Here is a 17010-nt window from a genome sequence, read left to right as displayed (position 1 = left end):
TAAATTTAAATAGAGATGATGGTTGGAGTGTTAGCAGGTATTGGATCCCTACCTTGTCTTCCTAAATTTTTATAATATTTATTTTTTCAATCGGAATTTTTGGTATCCCTTTATTTCATATTTATTTATTATTATTTGAAATAATTAAATTTAACCTTATTATTAAATTTTAGTTTTTTCTATAAGCACTTTCCTTTTGATTTAAAGTATAAAATTAATTGGTTATTTTGATTTATTTTATATTTTATTGTTTAGAATAATTAAATTTCACCTTATTCTTCTTGGACCTTCGTTTTGATTAAAATAATAATACTAATAAAATTAATTTAATTTATTATTTCCAACTAATTTCCAATTGTTACTTTATTTACATTAAAAATATTTGGTTTTTCATTTTGTCTTCAAGATGAACCACACTATATGATTCCAAACTAATTTTTTTTATGTGATTTTTACATAAAGATCTCTCAACATTCATAAAAATAAATGATTTATAATTTTGAGATATTTTTTTTTCAGGTTAATCACATCATTGGACTTTTGGTAGACATTTTGAAAAACTATGATTTATAGTTTTCAAATTAATTTTAATTAAAAAAAGACAACCATCCCATCACTTTATTTACTGGTTTTATTAAAAAAATATAAATCTAAAACTAAAAACAAAAATATTATAAGCTTAAGAGGTTTAATTTGTAAGATTTCGCTGTTTTAATATTTTTTAGAATATTAAATTTATTTATATATTTTAAAATACTAAATTCATTTATATATTCAAAAATACATTTTAAATAATAATAAAAAACTTATATATTTAAAAATACATTTTAAATAATAATAAATGAATTTATATATTTAAAAATACATTTTAAATAATAATAAAAAAACACTAGCATTTTTAAATATTTAAAAATAAAAAAAACCAACACCAATGATATATATTTTTCAAATTAGTATAATAAAAATAATAAAAAACGGCCATCCATTTATTGCTTTTACTTAAAATTAAAAACATAGCAGGTCACTATAATCGATCTTTCAAAACAAACAATAAAGAACTAAGCATGGCTATAAAGCAAAGTAGTTGCCGTAAACCTTCGAGTCTCATATACTAGAGCACAACGCTATTGACTTAGATGGCTTTTGCCTTCAACATTTGATTAAATTAGCCCCTTCATGTTTTCTCTGAGCGAAGTTACAATAATTTTTCCCTCTTTTTCCTGTGTGGGGAAATTTCAGAGACAGCGGAAGAGGGAGCATTAAACAAAACCCTCGGCAGTACAGCGACCAAACTTCACTTTCGTTTCCTAGCGGGATTCCTACGCATCCTTAAACTATTCCCATTTCCAATTCCCCAGCTTCCCCTTTAATTTCCGGGGCGGGCGTCTTCTCCACCACCATGTTCTGAGAGCCCTTTCTCCTCCATTTTAGCTGTTCATATTTTTTTTTGAACCTCAATGGCTTCCGCGGACGATTTCAAAGCGATTGCGGTATGAATTTTCTTAAACTTTCCCAGAATTATTTTCTGAAGCACCGTAGTGAAGTTTTCAGTCATTCACGAGCGTGCATTAATGGTGTAAACCCTTACAGGGTGCCAAAGTTTTGATGGTCGGTGCCGGCGGCATTGGATGCGAGCTTCTCAAAACCCTCGCACTTACGGGCTTCAAAGATGTCCACGTCGTGAGTTCAATTCCCCTGCTAGTTGAGAATTTGGAGGACTGTTGATTTATGCTCGTAAGCTCAGCGTAGTGTGCAAATTTTTTATGTTCTAGCTTTCAATTACAATGAATAAAGCTAATAACCATCGAAGTTGCTCTACAATTACCCAATTGATATGGGCTGAAGGCAACTCCTATAGCTTTTTGGGCAAAAGGGAGCATTGTAGTTCTGTTCAATGGATTGTATGCACTTGCACCAAATTGCATCTGACACTGTTTTTCATATCACTTATTTCAGTCAGTGCATAGTGAGATTTTTTATTTATTTAAAATGTTCTATAATAAATTGAAAGGCCTCGCTTGAGCAGAACTCAGATAGATGAGTAATGGCATCTTCGCGCAGGCAAGGTACGACCTTTTTGCGTGGTTAAGGTCTTACCTTTTCCATGGTTTAGGTACTTACCTTCGATATGCTCAAGCAGCTAGCGCCGGGACATTCGTGCTACCAGACAGGAGATACAGGAAATGAAACGGCAGAACGACAATGAAACGAGAAACAGGGCCAGAGAGGGTTTCGGGCGAAGAAACCATACCTTTGTACTATGTATATTGTGCACAGGAGAAATAATTTAGTGACTCAAAATCTTTCAAGCCTCTAAATAAACCACAAATATAATGTCACTGTTATAAGTCAAATTGCATTCACAACATAATGCACGTGTGTTATTTTTGCCTTTTCTTATAAAATATTTTGGCTGTGTTTTTCGAATTCTGCTATTAGCAGGTAAACGCTGTTACAGGGTATAATGAGGTACCGTTACTAGCAACTAGGCAGGACTTTGCCATTTTTAAGGACCTCTGAAGGGAAGGTTATCTCAGGATGCACTATAGACAGATTGTTGTGGCTTAATCCAAGTCTAGCGAAGCAAAGGTCACTTACTTGAGCTGCTGAGCATATCATGTAAAAGCAACGTTGTAAGGTCATTTTCTATTTATTTATTTGAGTATTGGGAGTGAAGGGAAGGTCACTTACCTGAGCTAGAAGGTTGAAGATTATGCTTACTTATATTTTCCTTTTTCTCTTTGAAAGTGCTTTCTATAAAGTCTAGAAGCACTACAATTGCCCCGAATACATCAGCAATCACAAGTGGCCTGTTTTCTTTTGTGAGATGACCCTCGAAGGGTGAGCCATTAATCATCAGCACTTTTCTGTCGACAGGTGGGAACCTTTCCGTCGAGATCACTGAGGGTTTATACTTGGCCCCAACTGCGTATTTGTGCTTCCATGGGGATTAAAACTTGGTGGGTCATTTGCCTTTACCGTTGAACCATGACCCTATTGGCACTCATCTTGGGCTCACATTTTATTTTCTCTTCTTCCTATAAACTGATAAGCTTGACTTGCAAGGATGTGATTTTCGTTATTGTCTCGGTTTTTCATTTTGTTTCCTCTCTTCTTACTATAGATCAATTGTCATATATTTGTAGGAATGTACGTTGTTTACCGTTTTCAAGGTTAGTGTATATTTGTCCAAGTACTGAACATATTAGAATATCTTTATGTTGTATTCTAATAGTGTTGGTTGGCTGTCGTTAAATGGCAAATGCATTTCCATGATTTCGCCTCTCACTTAAATTTTTGGGTGTCAACATAGGTTCCCTTGACTCACTTCCAAACATTCTTGATAACGAGAATGTCAATATGGTTCGGCCTTTGTTGGTTTTGCTTCTTTTATAATCATCTAGCTTGATTCCTTATATTTTTTGTGCTTGATCTTCATTAATACTTGCCCTAGAAAGAAAATTACTGTGTATTTTCCTCACAAAAACACAAATACATTCTGCGAGATTAAAGTTGTGCAAGCTCTCAACAACATAAGCAAAACCTCAAAATTGAAAAAGACGGTAATGAAAACCAAAAGTGTAAGAGGGCACTTCCGTTGTGCTTTGCCCCCCTCTCTTTCTCGGGCTTCATTAGTTGGATACCTTGTTACTCAGAAATTGACTTCTTCCATCACAGGGTGAGGGGAGGATCCTTTCTTGCATGGACACCATTAGGATGGCCAAAGCCCCGTGGAAGTTTGTTTTGGATTATTGAATCTTTTCTATGATAACATCCACTTTGTAGGCCATTCATCACGTGCAAGGAGCACTATGGAAGGGGTTGTAGTTTAGTCAATTTCTCTTGCACTTTCGTGAATTACTTAAAGTTTTTACAATCCATCTTACCAATTATGTTTTCGTTTTCCACATTCCATCATATTTGGGCCACAATATTCTTTATATTGCTGATTCATCTAGTTAATGGCACTTGCATCTCCTCAATGCTTCCTTTAAAGTTTAAACCCAAAGGATTATTTCTAGAATAAATAGACAAAGTGTGTATGCATGCTCGAGTGGCCCCCATGTTTATAGCAGTCACCTCACAAAGGGGAGCTTAACTTTATAAATGTCTCATGATGCCAACTCTAAATTGTGTGTTCTGCATTATGACACTACCAAAATCCTTCATAAAATAAGGACAATAGCTGCTGAGTTTTAGTCAGAAAACAAGACTAAGATGGAAACAATTTTGGCACATCAAGCAAACTTTCAGCTTGAAACTCTTCATGAAAATGCAAGGAAAATCTGTCCATGTTGATCTCCAAATGAGAAATATGTTGAGCACACTCCTTTTTTTTTTAGAAACATGTGAATCTTGTCCCACCCTCAAGCCCACAAATGAGAATGAGATTGCGAGCACCTTACCAGGCCCAATCAACAATTGGTTCACAAAGAGTGAACATGTCAAAATGGGATTTGAACTTGAGTGGAGAAGATAACATTTTTCCTCACAACCACTAGAGCTAGACCCAATTGACATATGTTGAGCACACTTGTATTATGTGTATGGCCCCTCTTGTGAAATTGATTGAAAGTTCAAAAAATGCCACTATAAGCATCTAGTGTGTTTTCCATTTGTTTGTTTTCTTCTAGTGGTTACAATGGGTTGAATATAAAGTTTTTGAAGCCAAAGTTTCTTCAAAACTAGACTGCTGCTCTTTTGCTGTAGGTTGTTGTAGAAGAGGTTAAAAATGAGCTAAATTCATGTTCACAATGCAAAAGTTACTCCTAAATCAGGTTACACCCTCCTAGGACAAATATCTCTATACTTAGATTGCATATGGGAATCCAAATACTAACATTGTAGCATGCAAAATTATGAGTGCAAATGGAGTTATTGACGGGTGGATGGGTTTGTGTATGTACCTTTGCTTCTGACTCATTTGTTTGCCATGTGATACAATTGAAGATTCCTTTTTTTGCTAAATAAGTGACTTTTTACTGAGTTTAACTTGTCTTGTATAGTTAATATTAGAACCGTAATTAATGTGATCAACTATCAGAGATATCACATGGACATTTATTAGTGATTCTTTTTGTCGAGAATTATAACTTAGACAAGAGCTTCTATATATGTTTAGCATGAACATGCAAGAAGTAGTTCAAGATAATTTTTGAAGAGTAATTATATTTTTGGAAAAGTAATTCTATTCTGTTATTCACTTTACTAAAAAAATGAAAGTCTTATATTTAGTAATTGAGTCTAAAATTGCATCTCATGCATGACTTAGACTAGGAGAAATCTTAAAATAGATTCTCTGTTAAAACTATAAATATAGGACAAGCTAGAGGTTTTTAATACAGAGAGAGAGAGAGAGAGAGAGGAGGCATCTAGGGTAGGGGCATTCCTTGGCAGCATGCAGTTCGAGGCAACAATATGTACAATTTTATATAGTTGTACAAACAGGTTCGTATAGGCTATATAGATTGTCTCGCGGGTTGTGCAATAGTTTTCTATTGTTTTTGTTTTTTCAGTGCACTATACAAGCTCAATTTAGGGTGCTGTATAGGAGTGGAGGTTTCCATGTAAGTTTTTTTCGAAGGAATGAAAAGCTAATTTGTAGGAGTAATTACTGTTAGTTTTTTATGGATATGGTAACATCGGACATGTGTTCTAGTCTCTAAGGTGTCAGAGAGGATAAGGAACACGAGGTCTCTAAAACCCATAAAAGGTTTCGAGAGAAAACACATAGAAACCCCTTAATTAAATTAATATTAATTAATCAATAATTAAAAAGTTCGTAAGTCTAACTTAGGAAAATTGATTAATTAACGAGTATTAATTGAGGAAATCAATTTTGCTCTAGAGACTTCCAAAAAAGTGATTTGAAGGAGTTTAAAATGATCTGAGCCATTGATCATGATTAGATCTTGGCCGTTGATGCTCCAGTGAGAGATTATAAGAGTAGGTTGAAGGGGCGTGGAGGAGATGCAATTTACAGTGTGTGAGCAAGGCAGTTCGTAATTTTCAGTGAGGGCACAGTTCGAGCTAGGGAAGAGCATCAAAGAGGGGCAACAAAGATTTGGGAGCAGAGATGTAGAGGAGATTTTCCTCAATTTTCTAGTGTCCACAAGGTAGGAAAGAGGAGGCCAATTTGTTTGCAAAAGATGCCGTATTGTGTAGTGCGAGATAGCTAGAAACCCTAGTTCGAGTAGTTGAAAGAAGTTCGTTTTAGTTATCGGAGGCCGGATCAATGTTCAAAAGGCAGAGCGAATTCATTCCAGAGGTAGAGGGAGGCTAGACTTCCCATTTGGAGGTAGTTCCGGGGATGTGTGTAATTATTTTGAGTAACAATGCACATTTCTGGAGGGAGTGTGAATTCTAGATAGGGGTGTGAGTTGCTCAGAGAGAGATGCCAGATCCGTTGTTGAGGAAACAAGGGTGTCTCCAGTATATTTTTCCAATATATTGCTGGAGGTTTGCTAGTTGGGCAACTAGTTGTAATTATTATCTCAAATTGCTGCATAATAATAAAACCCTCATCTGCTACATCGATTTTTCCTTCAGGGTTTTTCTTGGGTCACTTGTCCAAAAATAACAGTTAATTTTGTTGTGTGCGTGTGCATCTATTTTTCAGTTCCATATTTTTGTTTCCGCAATGTAGTTTTATTGTGAAGAATTGCAGTGTGAATTATTTGCTATTTGCCATAATAATAATTACAAAAGACAAATAAACTGTTAAAGTTAGGAGAATAATTTCCAATTGCTGTAGTTCAAGGAATTTTCACAATTACTTGTATGTGCAAGAAATTATTTTTTATGCTTCTATTGTTTAATTTGTAGCTATTGTGTGATTGACACCATGGTTTGAAGTCTAATTTTTGGCATTAATTAAATTCATCAATCTACATGTTTGATGGAGATTGTAAGGACATTAATCACCTAGGGCTTGAAATTCTAACATGGTATTATAGCTTGATCTCTAATTGAGATTCTTAGGGATTTGCTTCAATGAACCTATTGTATTGAAGTAGGACCAACAATAAGAGAATTTTGAAGTTCTATTTTTTTGGGAGTTTTTGTAATAGTTCTTAGAGACGACAACAATGGGCCTCTGGTTTGAGGATAGTTTGGATGGTGCTATGAACTTCGTAGCATGGAAAGTAAGGGTTACACTCTTATTGAGAGCGATACTTAAAAGGATTTTGGAGTCTATATTGTAGAGTAGAGGAAGACAATAGAGCCAGGATGTATTATTTATGAAGACTTTGCAACTAGGAAGTCGTATGAGCCTATTCTAGTTACATAAGACGAGGAGCAGGAAGATTCGAAGGTTGAGCCAGGGTCATTAGTGATTTTTAGGGTAGTTCAACAACCTTTAGGTGAAGAGGGGAAGATTGGAGCCCATTGGCCTCGATGGTTCAATCAAACTTTGAGAGATGCTTAGGAGCATGTTGAGATAAGATAAATGTATCAATGTCCAGTGACTGACCACAAAAGTAGGTCAATGGGACTGTGTTAGGTACAATGATGTCAGTCCGAAGTGGGAGCACTAAAGTGTCTTCTATATACGACAAAAATCAGGAAGTAAAAGAGAATATTAATCTAAAAGCCTAGATGACCAACTCCAAAGAATGAAGAGGCGATCTAGGAGATGGATGTACAAGATGAGTAGCTCATTGGCTATGGAACTAGCCATAAGAGGTGATCATGGATCACTAGAGCGCTCTCCCCTAACATTCGAGGTCGAATGGAGAAAATTTAACATCACTGTCTCTTTTGAAGAATAACATTGTGGGGTGCTTAGGCGAATACAATGCGACTATCTATAAGGAAGATCTAGTCGCTAAAGTCTAGAAGATCTCAATGTGTAACTGAACTGAATGCTAGAATGAGGTTTGGTTTGGGGGCGCTTTTGGGACCTCACTGAGATAGGAATATATCCCCTGTCCTCATTGATCTAGAATCATCTTTCTCCATCCAATGGTGCCCTAAATCGGGATCATTGTAAAAAAAGGAGGTAAGTTGTTGAGTTGAAGCTGATATTTGGAGTGGATGTGGTTGAAGGATGGAAGCGTGAAAATGAAGAGCCTCCTACATATGTAAAGGCCAAAGTGTTCGTATCTCACAGAAAAGACAATGGAACTGCCCTCAAATCTCATAATAAATTGGACAATGGAAGATGAAGTGCTCCTCAGTCTCTACCTCCCGATGATGGCATATTGGTAGATTCTGTTTGAGTGGCTAATTTGGTGGTCAGTCTCAATATGTAATCTATGAGACCCAACTTTAAATTGGCCTAGGGTTATTCAAAGAGCATAAGGAGGTTGGATAATAAGTCCATCTCTCATAACCATGAAGTGCTCAGCATTGAAGGCAATCTTTGGGCATAACCCACCATGGGGGTTGATCCAAGTGACCCTCACAAACTGCTTGTAGGTGTCCTCTTTGATCGTGTCGACTCTTGTCATGTAGGTAGAAGGTGACCAGGTGCGTCCAAGGAAAATATTTGAAGGGGGGAGGCGATCAATCTTAATGCCAACAAAAGCTAGAAGATCTGAGACACCAGCTTATTGACACCAGGAATGAGCCAGAGAACTGATGGATGCAATGGATTTTTATGAGCAATATGCCAAGTAAGGGTATTGGTCTTGGCCCTTTGTTGTATTAGCTAAACTTCGAATCAGGTGCAAGAGTGAGATGAGGCCAAACATTGTGTTGAGTTGAAATAGATAAATTCCAAACTCTACAAGAATGATGGACTTTCGGGCACTGAGCACTTGATGATGCGACTAAGAAGGGTGATTTGTACTTTCTCTGCTGAAGACTAGTCTGACACTAGTAACCCAAGACGTGACACCTTAGAACCATATTGGACTCCTAAGAGCACTTCTAGAGAGAGCAAACCTCCAAAGAAGTTCCTAAACAATATGGCATTGATGAACAATGTGCTAAATTGTAATCCTTCTAGTTTTTAGGAGGCAACAAACCAATAGGTATGGCGAATGCCATGGTGTAGGAGTACACCTTCATCATGAAGATTGATGTTTATGACATAGTGCCAAGATTGAAGGGGAAGTCAGTTGTGAGTTCTAGGTGGTTCTATAGGATCAAACATGTTGTAGATGGTAGCATGGAGAAGTTCAAAGCGAGATTTGTGGCAAGAGGGTTTTCCGAGAGAGAGGGAGTGGACTACAAGGAGACATTTGCTCTAATTGTTAGGTACACTTCTATTAGAGTTGTTATGTTGTTAGTTTCATTTATGTGATGGAGGATATGGATGTGAAGACAAATTTCCTTAATGTGATCATTGAGGAAGAAGTGTACATGGAGTAGCCTCATGGCTCTAAGGTAAATGGGAAAGAGTCTTGTTACTGCTCAATTTAACAGGGGCCCTACGAGGGGTTCCAAAGGGACTACTACTAGATCAAGTGGCAACAATGGGACAAGGACCCACTGTCACCTCAGTCGATGTCCCTTGCTCTTTACGGACTTTCATTGATGGGAGGAGTCCTGGTATAAGGAAATCACTAGGAATGATGAATCAATGATAGGATAGGTAGTGATTTCTAGGGACCATTCACAAGAGACTCAAATAATAAGGCTTGCTTGCTTTAGAAGCAAGGTGAAGGGCTCTCTAAGAAAGGCTCAAGGGAGGCTTAAACCTAGGGATTAGAGGTATTCCTTAATGAGGGATGCCCTAGACCTAAGATTCCTTTAGAAGCAAGGTTTCTAAGTGGCCTTGTGAGATAAGGAATGATGGAGATATAGGACCGCAAACAAGCCCAAGAGGACCCAAGGCAAACCTAGGGTTTCAGGTGAATCTTCAAGGGAGGAAAGGGGATCAACAATAAGTGATCTTCCTTTGAGTTTTCTAGAAATATAGATCCCTTTGAAGGTTGCTAACCTAAAAGGACCAAGAACCAAATGGTTTTGGAGCTAGGGCTTGGTGTATCTCACAAACCGACCTTGAGATTGCTTCAAATTTGGAGGGCACGTGGAGGACACCCCAACATAGTCTGAGCAAGATGATGGCTCTAATGGAATTTGTTGAATACCCTAGCTTGGTCGTCTAAGGTTAGGGTAGAATAATTGTGGAAAGAAGGAAAATTTAGGGTGATCACCAAGGACTTGAGACCAATGCCTAGCCAATTATGGATAATGGAGTCAAAGTAGTTTTGATTTTGGATTTTCACTCTTCCAAGGAGCTTAATTGCAACTTCGCATGCAGTAGATAAGCAACTACAAGGTCACAACAAGGATTTATACTTCAATTGGCAAATTAATGGAGTTTCAAGGTATAAGGTGTTAACCCACCTCTAAGAATAGTTTGATATTTTTGTCAAGATTAATAACATATGCAACGAGCCAAGATTACCAAGTGTTTATGAGTTTCACATCAATAATTAGGGCACAAAAATAACCATAGCATAATGTTCTATACATTAGACAATAAACATAAAAAACTTTGCATAAAAGAGCACTGACATGACAAAGAGATTATATCCATCCATTAGAATTGCAAGAATGAAGCTCCAAGATAAGATAACAATTTTCAAAACATCAAAATGCATCAAATAACATCCAATTTGTCTAACAATAGCAGGTCCGAATTCTTTTCTCCAAAGAGATACAAATCCAAGTGATGATCCTCTAAGGGATTTGAATGGCCTAATAATGCCCCTACAATAAAATAATGTGCAAAATAACATCCTTTTGGTGACAAGCCCACTAAATAGCTCCATAATGTGAAAAATAAGCCTCTCAAGAGGGCAAAATGATAATGCAATAGCTAGGAGGGCCGTTGGAAGGCCTAGTGAAGTCCCTCATGTGCCATAATGAATACGAAAGCTCCATTAACAATGATGAAGGGGTTCTTGATCTCTAAGCAAATGACTTGTGGTGCTCCCAAGTGGCTGTGGGGGCACAAAAGCATCCTCAGGGGTCTCCAACTGAAACGAACAAGCATGTATCCCATTTGCAAAAGGCTAGAACAATGATGCAAACCCTCCCTTGTTTCCCATGGTGAGACAAAACTCCATCTGGGTCTTGGATCAACTACCAAGTGTGTAGCCCACTGGGCAAGGTGGTCCAGGTACATCATCATCATCAAATAAGTTGGACACGAGCGAGCAATGAATGGTGTTGAAGGATCCCATGGCATGGCTATTTGCTCTCTGCTATAGTGGAGGCCCATGGTTCTCAACGCACACCGTATAAATGTCGATATAACCCTCTGGGGGTTTGAGCCCTGTATAGGGAGACCAAAGCCCAAGATGAAGACCCACCTGCAATCCTATATATAAGATCCAATGCGTCTCCTCACCTTCCAATGCAACAATTTCATTAGTGCAATTGAGCAAATGAGCTTACAAATCATGGAACCAAGTGGGCACTTCATAGTGGCATGCCCTTCCATAATGGGCTTTAGAATGTACAAGTGTGTCTAGGTTCAAGAAGGAGGTTAATAAAGGACCCTATTAGGTGGTTTCAACCTTTAAGCGAATGACAAGTCCATGGTACATTCATCAAATGGCAGGTGTCTTGTGAAATGATAATGGAACAGAGTGGGGTAGTAGGGGAAGGCTCTATGCCACATGCCATGGTACAAGGGTAGTTATAATGAGGACGGCCCACACATGGATGTATAGATGCTGGAGGGAACAATTGTGGTAGATGAGTTACCCCATCCTTTTTTTTCCACCTTTCTTCATATGCCTTTTGCCTTTTATTGATTTTTCTTTTTATAACTGTTCGGGGCTCCAGGGAATGAAAGCATGATGTAAATGATATAGCCGTGAATACCCCCTTAAGGTTGGGTAGTTCATTGCACACTAGGGGTTGGGACAATCTTGGGCATCCTTAGTGATGCAGGGGGCTCACATAAGGGCCCTAGGAACTAGGGTGATTGCCATGATAAGGGGTAGAGCTCATGCTTAGCTTTTGTCCATGTGTTAAATTTTTATGTCTTGGCCATCTTTTGCATTTTATGGTACATTTCCTGTTGTAAGTGGCCAAATTATGCTTTTGACTTTCTTTTTAGCTGCATCAACCCTCGGGGCATCGTGTTAGGCCCGACCCAAAGTGTGGACAAGGGGAGGGGAAGGTCAACTCCTTGTGGATCCAATGGACAATAGTAGACCCAAATGGGAAATATGTGGAGAGGGCTTATAATGAGCGGAGGGGAGTGATGTATGTGGTGTTGGGAGGGCGGGACCACACAACCAAAATCAGGATTCCCCATGTAGTACTCTTAAAGCTAGTAGCCAATAAAGGAGATCCCACGGGATTAGGATACAAGGCAAACCATCAAGTTGGACAAGGGGACAGGAGTACAAACCAAGCCCATTCTTTCTGCTGAATCCCTCCACTAATCCATGCCTAGAAGTGTCGATGATAAGTAAGCAAAAATACCCAACCACATAATGAAATCCATACCTTCCGGATTGGAAGCCCACCTTTAAATATACTATCATGACAGATGGGCAAGCATGTGTAATGACTAGCTCAAGTGGCAGAGATGATGGCACATCGAGTTATCTGGTGGCTGCAAGGGGTTGCTGGCTGCCGGCTAAAGACAATATAGGAGAAAAAATTCTCCTATGGGTGTCACCCACAGGTGGTGGGTAACAAGTCTCATGTGTGAGTGCTTAAGAAAGCCTTGTATGTGCTTAAGTAGGCATTAAGAGCATGGTATTCTAGGATTGATGGATATTTGTAGAGTATGGGCTCCATTAAAAGTGAGCTGATTCTAACTTATATTATATCTTTGTTCAAATTGATTTGCCTATTTTGGAAATTGGTACTAGATGTAGATGAGTTTTTGATTGGTTCAGAGAAGCTCTTTACAGGGTGCAAAGCAAACACAACAGTTGAGTTCATGATGAAAGATATTGGATTGATGCATTTCTAAGTTGATCTTAGCCATCGATTGGATCAATTTAACTTCTAATTGTGGCCATTCATTTGTGAATAAAAGATTATAAAGGGGAGTCAATGGGCAACTTTGGAGACACATCAAGTAAGTTGAGTTGAGCGAGTTTTCAGTAAGACAACAGGAGGGTTTCAACAACAGTAATTGAGAAAATATTTGTAGGGTTTGTTCTTCATTCGAGAGACTTCCAGCTTTTGAGTTTAAGAGGAAGTTTTACCTGCCAGTTTATTGTGCGCAGAGAAGGCCGAGTTATTTTCCGGAGGCAATGCAAATTGCTAAATTAGCTAGTGTGAGTTGCTAGAGGCAGTACGAGTTGCCAAAACGAGTTTCCAGAGGCTACGTGAGTTTTTCAGAGGAATTAATTATTTCCAAGCTCATGTAATTTTTCCTAAGTTTCACCTAGGGAAAATGTCTTAATTATGTCAATTAGTGATTTTTTAAATATTTCCTAAGTTAAAACTTAGGGAAAGTGGATAATTAATTGACATTAGTTGGGATAAGATCAATTTGCCTCTAGAAGCTTGTAGAAAGTTTCTAAGTTGATCTTAGCCATCGATTGGATCAAGTTAACTTCTAATCATTGCCATTCATTTGTGAATGAGAGATTATAAAGGGAAGTCGATGGGTAGCTTTGGAGACACATCGAGTAAGTTGAGTTGGGTGAGTTTTTAGTAAGACACTAGGATGGTTTCGACAATAGTAATTGAGGAAAGTTTTGCAGGGTTTATTCTTCATCCGAGAAGACTTCCAACTTTTGAGTTTCAAAGGGAGTTTTGCTGGATAGTTTATTGTGTGTAGAGAAGGTTATGTTATTTTTGGAGGCAGTGTGAATTTTCCCAGAGGTAGTGTGAATTGCTAGATTAGCTGGTGCGAGTTGCCATAACGAGTTTCTAGAGGTTGTGTGAGATTTACAGAGGCAGTGCGAGTTTGTCGGGAGGCTGTGCGAGTTAGTCAAGAGGCAATGCGAATTGCTGAGGAGGTTGTACAAGTTGCCGGAGGGGCAGTGCAATTTGCAGAAGGGAAGCCGTGGTGTTTTCCTAGTTCTATTTGATCATCAATGGTGAAGATAAATTTGTCGGAGTTTTGCTGGAACAATTTATGTAATTTCCAATTAGTGGATTTGTTGAAGTCAATAATAAAACCCTTAGATTGAAGATTGGTTTTCCCACATTAGGGTTTTTCCAGGGGCGTTTGCCGAAAAATACTTGTGTCATTTGTGTGATTGATTTCTTGTGTATTATGCTGAATTTTTATTTAGTGAATGGTGTTATTTATGTTTTCATTCATTACTTTCAGTTGGAGATTTAAATTTGTTGTGTATAAGTAATAGGAATAATAAACTAGGTTAATAACACCTTCTATGTAGCAGGAATTTCACATGGTGTCAAAACATTGAAGCACTGAGGTTATTGTTAATTTGAGCCTGGGGGTTTTGAAAGAGAAATCAAAGGTTTTCACATAGGCCGATTTTCATATCTCTTCAAATTTATTGGGGTTTATTGTTCGAGGGTTTCAGAAATGGCTTCAACTAGTTTGAGGGATCAAGATAGACTTGATGGTGCATCAAACTTTGGTATTTGGAAATCCATGATACTTTGTTGCTGGAGGAGCATGGATTGAAGGAATATGCAATGTTTGTTGTTCCCGTATATATAGATCTAAAGCAGTTACCAACCTATTGCAAGGAGGATGCCAAAGCTAGGCATATTATCCAAGAAGGGGTTAAAGATCATATTGTTCCCCATTTTGCAGAATTGGATACTTGTAAGAAGATGTGAGATGCCATCTTGACGATGTTCCAGAGTGCAACTATGAAAGGAAATTGATCCTTAGAGAGAAGCTATGAAACACCGGACAAAACAAGGGAGAAGGCATTGTCAGTTATCTCACCAGGGTCAAACAAGTCAAAGACGAGTTAGCAGTTGTCAAAGAGAAAATATATGATGACGAGCTCGTGAGAATTGCGTTGAATGGGTTCTCAAAGCAGTGGGATGTCTTTGTCCAAGTGATTAATGGATGTCAAGACTTGCCTGGTTCGGATCGTCTTTGGAGCGATTTCACTCAGGAAGAGCTTAGGTTGAACCTTGCCAATGGAGGCAACAGTAAAGGTCGGAAGGATGAGGATGACGAGAATGTTGCTCTTGTAGGAAATGGCAAACACAAGAAAAGCTCAAGCAAAGGGCCTAACTCCAAGGGAGAGAAGAGAAAGAAAGATACGAGTAAAATCAAGTGTTTTCGCTGTGGTCAACAAGGACACTATGTCAGTCAATGTTCGAACAAAAAGAAGGGTGAAAAGAAGAAGCAACAACAGACAACAACTTCAACAAACATTGATGAACTGTCTTCAAGACTTGAAGATGAGTTCGCTCTCATAGCTTGCCTATCTAGCTCGACCACCATAGGAGTCTGGTACATTGATAGTGGGGCGTCATGTCACATGACAAGAGTTAGAGAATATTTCTCCAGCTACAAAGTAGAGGAGATATGCTTCCAGATACAAATGGGAAACAAGTCCAAGTGTACTCCAGTTGGGAGAGGGACAATCACATTTCAGAGGGAGTCGGGCAAAAATATCCATGTTACAGATGTGTTGCATGTGCTAGGTATGGGAATGAACCTGATTTCAGTTTTTGCTCTTCATGACAAGGGGAATGATGTAGACTTTGCAGGACAAAAGGTGTATCTAAAACACCAGGATTGGAAATTAGTAAAGGAGATTGGGGTGAGAAGCAACAAGCTGTACAAGTTGCAGCTAAATGCTCCAAAGGCATTGGTTAGCAGTAGCAGAGATATGGGGGAACTATGGTATAGGTGGATGGGTCATATCCATTATGGAGCACTTAAGTTGCTCAAAGAGACCATGACAGGTGTTGACTACTTAAATGTACTTGAAGATTTAATGAATCCATGCTTGAGGATATGTCAGAGGCTTCATGTACCATCAAAGTTCATATATCATCAGAGTTTTTTAACTCTAACTTCTCCTTCTCATCTTCTTCTATTGTACTTAGATTCCAGAAGCCCTACAGGGATGATGTAAAGTGATGTTAGTATGATGAGTTGAGTCATATAATAGGTCTAGGTAACTTGGGACTTTGTCATCAAGTGAGTCTACTTTGGGAGGTTTTTTCACATGGTTATTTGGGAGGTTTTTTTCACATGGTTAATTATTAGGTGCTTATGGGGACTTAATAATTAATTGAGTTTTTCCTCCAAGCATAACCCCAAAGTCAGAGTGCGGCTTGATGATGAGGCCTTGGGTGAGTCCTAGTGTCTAGAGTCATTGTATATTACCATACTAGATCACTCGTAAAATTTCGTGGAATTTGATTAGGTCTAGGGGTCAATTTTTTAATTTTTTAAATTTCCCGCAGGGTGGAAATTTGAATGTAAAATGTAATAAGTGATGTTTAGAGAAGTTGTATGGAGTATGTGTGCTCAAAATTACACCTTTCACCCTCAACTTTCTACTATGACACACTTTGAGGGGTAAAAAATAAGTTCTAGACCCTCAAAACCCATTTTTCCTAAGTTTTGTGGAAAATGTGGCAATAAATTAGCCCAACAATTAAATAAATGGAGAAAAATAAATATCCACACATGCTCAAATGATGTGGAAATGAGGTGGAAATTCATCTAAAGGTCAAAGTTGAGTTACCAAGTGATGTGGACTCCACATAAGCCACAAATCGAGCAAATCAAATTATTTGTTGAGAGGACAACAAGTTCCAGTGACAAGATCCACGATTTGAGGAAGTTAAGTTGAGCTTCAAGGTGATATCATGAGTTGACTTGAGATTGAATTAGAGTTTACTCGAGTGAGGTAGAGAGTGGTCTCCTACCACTCCACTTCACTCTCCCACATGTCCTCTCATCTAATTTGAGCTTCTTCATCAAGGATTGTGTGGGCCTCTAAGGAAGAAATAAAGTTGCCACTTGGGAAATTTAAATTTGCATGAAAAAACATTGGCATTGTCACCTATTTGTCTTGGGATTGTCACCATTTGCCTTGGGATTGACTCCCAAGTTTCTATATAATAGAGCTATGGGCTCTCACTATGAATGATTAATACGAGCTATTGGGCTTGATGATA

At 38.2% G+C, this 17010-nt stretch overlaps 1 protein-coding gene across 3 annotated transcripts in view; it reads left to right on the top strand.

Moving 5' to 3' along the window:
* The first annotated feature begins 1138 nt into the window (after window positions 1-1138).
* SAE2 (SUMO-activating enzyme 2) overlaps window positions 1139-17010 on the top strand; it is a 151557-nt gene continuing 135685 nt past the window's right edge. The window contains exons 1-2 of one of the 3 annotated variants that reach the window (XM_089453299.1): window positions 1139-1490; window positions 1591-1680. In XM_089453299.1, the coding sequence (XP_089309425.1) occupies window positions 1458-1490; window positions 1591-1680 (123 nt within the window). In that variant the 5' untranslated portion in view covers window positions 1139-1457. Of the gene's footprint in view, window positions 1491-1590; window positions 1681-1701; window positions 1735-2941; window positions 2961-17010 lie in introns of those variants that run through there. The other 2 variants (XM_089453300.1, XM_089453301.1) reach the window with 2 other exon arrangements.

Source organism: Pinus tabuliformis, chromosome X, assembly GCF_031772625.1.
Source record: "Pinus tabuliformis cultivar Carrire ecotype Pingquan chromosome X, CPIR1, whole genome shotgun sequence".
NCBI classification, from domain to species: Eukaryota; Viridiplantae; Streptophyta; class Pinopsida; order Pinales; family Pinaceae; genus Pinus; species Pinus tabuliformis.
Note: the sequence above shows the minus strand (reverse complement) of the source record. Positions and strands in the feature narration are given on the sequence as shown.